The 6,939-nt window shown below is 53.8% G+C and overlaps 1 protein-coding gene across 1 annotated transcript; it reads right to left on the bottom strand.

The window, feature by feature from the left end:
* Positions 1–6,335: 6,335 nt before the first annotated feature.
* On the bottom strand, positions 6,336–6,593 carry CLUP02_00886 (uncharacterized protein; the record flags this gene model as incomplete). Its single annotated transcript, XM_049279932.1, has 1 exon — positions 6,336–6,593. The coding sequence occupies one exon, from the start codon at positions 6,591–6,593 to the stop codon at positions 6,336–6,338; it is 258 nt and encodes an 85-aa protein (XP_049135889.1).
* Between the last annotated feature and the right edge of the window lie 346 nt (positions 6,594–6,939).

Genomic DNA, 6,939 nt, shown 5'->3' with positions numbered 1-6,939 from the left:
GCATTACCCGTCAAGACTCGAGAAGGAAACCCCCCTTTATCCGTACCAGGACTCGAGAAGTGGATAGATGAGGCAAGACTATCTTGCAGTGGGCCTGTGTGTAAGGGTGGTCCGGAGCCTGCTCCTGACGTTGGCTCTTAATATGTACGAAGGAATTCATGTCAACTACGGTCATATTTGCCATGGATCATTACTGGGTCAGGACGAGGCGGAAGGCAGAGTAGTCGGTCCTACGACATTGGCAGAGCCCGGGTCAATCTCAAAAACAACAAGCCTCTCGCGAGGGGTCCATCAAAGCACCTCCTGCTCGGCCGAGTCTACCAGTGACACAAACAAAGTCCAGGAGACGCGACCAGACAGCTGGGATTCGAGACCAGAAACTTAATCGAACATGATCGGGGGCAACTAGCCAGCCTCTCAGGCTAAGGGATTGGAACTGTCTCCGGCGAAATGCAAAGTGGAAACCAATTGGTACTTTCATCAAGATCGACGATAAACGTCCATGTACTCCGTACGTACTCTGTAGGTCTTGAAAAAGCAGAGAAACGACTTTCATCTGCCGTCTCAGCTTTCGTCTGTCGACGCTAACGTCCGGGGGCGGCTGGAACTTGTCCACAAAGCGTTAGCCAGCAAGAACTGCAAAACTCCTTTCCCGGGCCCCCATCCATCAACTCGGGACACGTTTGAGGCTTTCGGGGCAACAGAAGGAAATTTCAGCGCATTCTGATTGATTGGTTGGTCAATGTGCCATCAGCCATCGCCGCCACGCTTAAAGGAGGGCGAAATGTCGAGGAGCTATGGACTTGGGCATGCGCCACGCGGTGTGCCCCATCTCATAAGCCCGCCAACACCAGTCGGACGCCTGGGAACCACTGCCTGTGGATTTGAACTTCGGTTTTCGAGGACAAGGGATCCGCCAAGGCGTTAGTACGGTAGGTAGACAGATTTCCAAAGTGAAGCTCGCGATGTGCTGAGGTCTAGAGTGTTCGTGGCTGAGACGTAAAATCTAGCCACACTGGGTGGCTGGAATTTGTGGCTTGCGTGAAAACGGGGATCAGCTTTCAAACATTTCCTGGTGCCGATGCTGCCGTCTTGTCGGTTCCGGGCCTCGAATCTTGACATGGCAAAATCTTGGCATGCGGACAGGAACAAGAAAGTCTCAGTGAAGATCAAGGCAAACGCTGCGGGTTTCGCAACGAGATATCGGCCTCCCCGCTGCTTCCGCCGTTCAGCGGTCTCGGGAACGTGTTGCAAGACAAGTTGAACTCGTTTTCCCCTTCCCGAAATTCAGATCTCGTACGCCACTTGGTGGCTTCCGTCTCAGTTCATCCCAAGTTCAGGCTGGAATGACGGGCGTGCTCCCCACGTCCGTCTGAACGATTGGTCGCAGATATTTGGGCTGGCGTTCACTGTAGTATACGGACGGTCTATGATGACTAAAGCCGGAGAAAGATGCCCGCGTGGCACGCTGAAGGCGGGAGACGGGCGACGGGAGACGGGAGCTGCGTGTAGCGGGGTATAGATGATGTGTGTGTAATGTGCATGCGTGCCTGCCGCAACCTACCTTTTAGATATAGCACGAGCGCCGTCGTGGCTGGCAAATATCGGACTCCTGCATGCCAACTAATGCGGATAGGTAAGAAAACTGCGTTGTCGCGCCGTGTCCTTGATGATTGGCTTGGTCGTATGCTGAGAAGTCCGCACCGGGGTCCAATAGCGGCGGAAACGCGCATGGCTGGGTTGGACGGAAGAGGAAGGCTTCTAGAGCGCTGTCAATCTCGTGATAGTCTCACGAAGTACCTACCACAATAGTCACGACTGACAGATCTTGCCGTCTCAATCAGTGTCTAGCTGGGAGGAGATGACCTTGGTACGGAGTACAGTAGTGTTGGAACAGGCGAGATAGGGCCTGGGGCTCGATGGCCTGTTTTCAAGGCGCTCAAGCGCTGGGCAGAAAAAGCTATCAGGTCCGCGGTGATGGTTATGTTGGGACGATGGTCTCCCGGAAATCGGTTTGTGGAACCAATGTGATTGGGGAGTGAGGCCAAGCTCGCATTTGATTTTGACTGCATCGGTTGTGTAGTTGGCCAATTACGAGCCAAGATGATAAGTAGCCCAGGTGTCAAAGGGAATTCGTATACTACGTAGGGTACTGCGAAAAGGAGGCTCGAATGATGGAGAAATGCAGCAATCCGCCGCAATGCGATGTCCTGTGGTGCCTGTACTGCGGTACCTTAGGTTGTTGGTACAGTGGTACATTTGCGCCTCTGGGACTGGGAGGGGGTTCCCATTCCCCAGCCTTCCAGGGCCAGGATTCCCATTGCAGTTAGGGCGCCATCGAGAAAGCTACGATGTATGTTGACGTCATTTTATCCTCATTTAGCGTGAGAGAGACAAGCTTCAGGGGTCTGAAAGGTCATGCGTTGTCGAAAAGGACCAGTCTGCCCTGTGGCCTGTGGAGCGGAGCGTCTGCGCAAGCCGTGAGCTAGGCTCAATAAGAGTTGACTCTCCTTTCAAACCGCATTCTGGTCTTCGCTGGGGTTTGTGGGTTGCTGACAGCGCGATGTGATTGAAATTGGCTCTGCCGTACGGAGTACCTCATCCAAGTACCTGAAGCTCTCCCTTGTATCCGGAGCAGCGTCCGTTAGCTCGATGAGTTTGTCTTGATGCTGTAGGATGTTGTCTTGTTCTCTGTATACATGTAGGCACAAATAAGGGGTCCAACCTGGATTCAGGGTCGAGAAAAAGGCGTTGGCTGTGTCTGTAGTGTAGCAAGTAACTTCGCCCATCACCCCTCGCTGTCTCTCCTATGAAGTGACGAGTTGGTAAGGTAGAGTGTGCGTTTCTGAGTAAGGCAAGAAGTTTCGATGTTGCACCATGCCGTCAGCGTAGAGCCTCTTGCCTTTGCTATCGATTTCATGGAGAGAAGGAAGTAGGGCGGGTCGCGTGACTAGCTGTGCTATCCACGAGTGTTGGGAATAGCGAGCACACCTTCCGTTCGTGTCAATGACCAAGTGAGTGGTTGCTTGCTATTGAAACTTGCAAGAGGAAACTAAAAGGGGGAAAGGGGAAGGAAGGGAGCATTTGGCGCAAATGCCAGACAGACAAACACTAAATGGAAACAAGCCCGCCTGAGCTGTGGCCCAGCCGCCAATCAAACGTGGACGGAAACCCTGCCGCGGCAGCATCGCCGTCCCCCTTTCGAGGAGTCCAGTGGCCAGCCACGTCCGAAGTTATCGCGTCTTGTTTAGCAGTGGAGGTTAGTGAATAACCGGCGCCCTGGCGGCGTGACACCCGCTCCGGCTGCAGAGCCAGAATGGGATGGCCACATTCTTTTCTGGAACAGGTGCCATCTAGCTAGCCCACTAATGATCACGTCCCCGTCGTAACTAAGCCTATGGCGTTCACCGATATGGCTTGACAAGCTTGTTATGCCCCGTATACCGCGCATTAGTGAGGTCTGAGATGCCAGAAGTGAGTTAATCAGTCATTCCATTTGGCTGGTCGTCGTTCCACGATTGGGGTAAATGGGAACTGGGCAAGAAACGGCCTGTTTTCGCTCATCAGCTCGTCAATATGAGCAAATAGAGTAAAAGTGAATCCCGGCGTAATACCAAATTGCTGGGTACAGGTCGAAGGGGCGGGAAAATTCTGCAAAGCAAGGCTGCAGACATCACCGCGTCGTCGTTCCAACTCACCGTTTCCCAGGGCATATCCCAATTTCTTGCCCTGGTGTGGTGGAGTTCATCAGATCGCAGTCGTCAACTGAGTGTAGCCTTAAATCGCGACAACCAAATAGCGTCGCCCAATCATTAAAAAAACCAGGTCCATTACAGTGCGGGGAGCCGGGGCGGGACTCTGTCAGTTGACCACCTTCAAATCAAAAGATGGCCCAGCATACCTTGCCATGCTAGCTTGTCGTGAATTGTAGCTTTGCAGTGGGAACGAGTGCTGGAGTCCGACGCGGACGAGCGTGTGACAATTCGATTCTGACCACCTGAGTCGAACAATAGCGGCGGTCACCAGAGCGCAGACCAGACAAGTGATAGACATGCGCGGTCCGAGGTATTGTACGCGTACCTGATGGAGTCAACGGATGCTTCGTAATTGTGACATATCCGTGACTCGATCAGAGTCTCAACTTGCTGCATGATAGTATACTGTGCCTGGCAAATCAACTTTCCTTCCACGTCTTTTGTTGGAACATGATCGCCCTGGATGCCGCCTTAGTCGAGAATTTGCTGCAACGACGTTGTATTTGTGTGCGACCTTGCATCGTGCCGTTTTGAATTTTTTGTGGGCAAACCAGGTTAGAGTTGACGGCAGCGCGGCGCATTGGGATCTGCCCTGGCTGCCTTTGTTGGTTTGTTTGCGGCCTGTTCCGGAGTTCGGGGGAGGGCAGGGGGTTTTGCCATGAGCACGATGGTCGATCTAAACGTTGTGTACCACGAGTCTGAAGTTTTTGATGGCCGCGTGGTATCTAAAATCGGGCCGGATTGCCTGGGTAGTTCCGTCTAGATACTGGGTCGAGGTGCGGGAATCCGTGTCCCGTGTCGTGTTTAGGACGTCCCGCCAACCTCCAACGCGTTACAACTTGGGTACGCATACGATGGTGGTGTTTGTGGTGGTGGTTAGAGAGCGCAGAGAGTCATGAGCTTGCCGCTGCCTTGGAGGTTGAACGGAGGCACCATGGTCCGGGGAGCGTTCGATATGTCAAAACAAGGCCGACTAGTGGTTGTCCTGTAGCGGCTCATGTGTGCGAGGCGAAGGAAAAGGACCTGTTCAGGGATGGGAAACCCGGCCTTGTGAGCGGCCGGGTGGGTTCCGTTACGGGAGACGTGGAGTTGCCATTGAAACGGCGGACAGTATCCGACGGAGCCTCACAGCCTTTCTGGCTCCGAGATTCCCAGGTCCGCGAACCGTGAGCCGCCGCGTCTTTACCAGGGGCACTATGCGATGCGGTGCGGACTGCGGCGTTGTCTGGGGGTGGATCCCGGGATAGAATATAGAGGCTGGGAAGAGAATTGGTTGCGTGCTCAGATGCAGATTCGCACCAACAATTGAGATGCGATGAGTGAATGTCCGTCTGCCTGTGCGGCGGACCAGGGCCAGCAACCTTTGCAGAAACGGACGAGTTCGAGACGGAGGGGATTCCAGAAGCAATTAATCGAGGATAGACGGGTTTAACGAAGACGGAGAGGCAGATTTGAGTGGATGCCGCGAGTGTGGAGCTTGGGGGCCAGCGGCAGCCACGCCGTGTGATGTAATGGGGCACGTATCGGTGCAGGACTCCCCACATCTTGCCAGGGCACGTACATTTTCATGTACCTGTACCTTTACTGTTGTACATCCGCGCGACTTTATCGTGGATGTTGACGATGCGACTATCCGGACCGCACTGGTTGGGCCACTGGCTGTGGCCGGGTGCACCAAGGTAGATAGCCAGCTGCTACTGCTAAATGTATGGAGGTATATCAAAGAACATCTCTATATACAGAAGCCCGAGAAGTGTGAATTGTAGTTTAGCTGGAGATTGCAATGTGTTGATGAGTGAGGTGGTGTTGTTTTGCTCGAAACTGTAGTGGATTCAGGACTGTCCTGTCGGTCCATCTGTCATGAGTGCCTTATTGAATACTAAGGTAAGGTAGGACAGATGAATGATCGGTACGTCGAAAAGAGTGAGTAAGCCGAGTATCGATACTTCAATGGTGCAGGGATGACGGACCCACTAGACCAGTTATCTTCCAAGGAAGCACCCGTTGGCAGACCTGTGTGTTTTCTTCTTGGGTTCTTTCCCTCTGGTTTGGTGGCTGCCCGTAATTAGCTATTTTCTGCCCAAGAACCTTGGGAAAGAGCTTGATTTGATGAACGGGATAGGAGGCAATGGCTGGTGATTCCAGTTCCAATAGGGTAGCCAGCTAGCTTACCTACAGTGTTGACCGAGACATTGACGACGCTGGCGACTGAGGGTTTACTGACTGGTTGGTTCCCCCTCCGCGACTGGACAGCTGAAGCTGACTGTGATTTGTTGCCGCCGCCGCCGCCGCCGCCTTTCGCATGCCGTGCGGTTGGAATCAGAGGTGGCCCATCCCGTCAGGTACCTTATTTCTCAGCTGGGCCCGGGGCTACGTCATAGGCCCCCGGTGGACCGTCCACCCTTTCCTTTCTTGATCTTTTCGTCCATTGTGCCTCTCCTTCCCAAATTCCCACGCCCTCTTGCTGCGTTTCTCGCTTCGCTTCGCTTCCTCCAGTCTTCTGCCCGCTCCCCGCCCCCCCTGTTCTCCGTCATCCGTCATCCGTCACCGTCACCGTCACCGTTCCCGTCAGGCCCGCCGTCAACGCAGACTTTTGAGAAAGAGAAAGATAGAGAGAGAGGAGAGACTGAGGAGACCCATTCCGACAGAAACTGAAAGAGAAAGAGAATCAGCGCCGGGAATATTGCACACGCCCCTCAACACACCACGATAGGCGTTACGGACACGCATACTTGCTCCTGTCCCCATTCCCAGTCCTAAAAGACCTGCTAGGTAGGCCTGGTCCCAGTCCCGTTCTCTTCCAGCCCATGCCTCTTTCAGTTCAGTCCAAACGCACATCCCATCCGTACCATCCCACACCAACCTACCTAACCTTGCCTCACCCTTCACCACGAGTTACCAATACAAACCAGACCGTTGCAATCTTTCCTCCACCACTGCACCACGCGCTCTTACTTACGGCATTTTCCTTCGACTTCCAGATCGTCACCTTCGTTCGCCTCACCGCATCCCGTCGCTCGAATTTTTCCAACCGTGACTTTTCCCCTCTCCCACTCCAAAATACCGCGACCGAACCCCTCGCCGTCCACCTCCTCTTTCGACTTTGCCACGACACGTTTATTCGCCGTCACTGTTCGTCACGACCCGGCCGGACACCTTCTCGAAGCGACATCACCAATCCCGA

Source organism: Colletotrichum lupini, chromosome 1 (assembly GCF_023278565.1).
Source record: "Colletotrichum lupini chromosome 1, complete sequence".
Taxonomy (NCBI): domain Eukaryota; kingdom Fungi; phylum Ascomycota; class Sordariomycetes; order Glomerellales; family Glomerellaceae; genus Colletotrichum; species Colletotrichum lupini.
The sequence above is the reverse complement of the archived record's forward strand: the minus strand, read 5'-3'. Positions and strand labels throughout refer to the sequence as shown.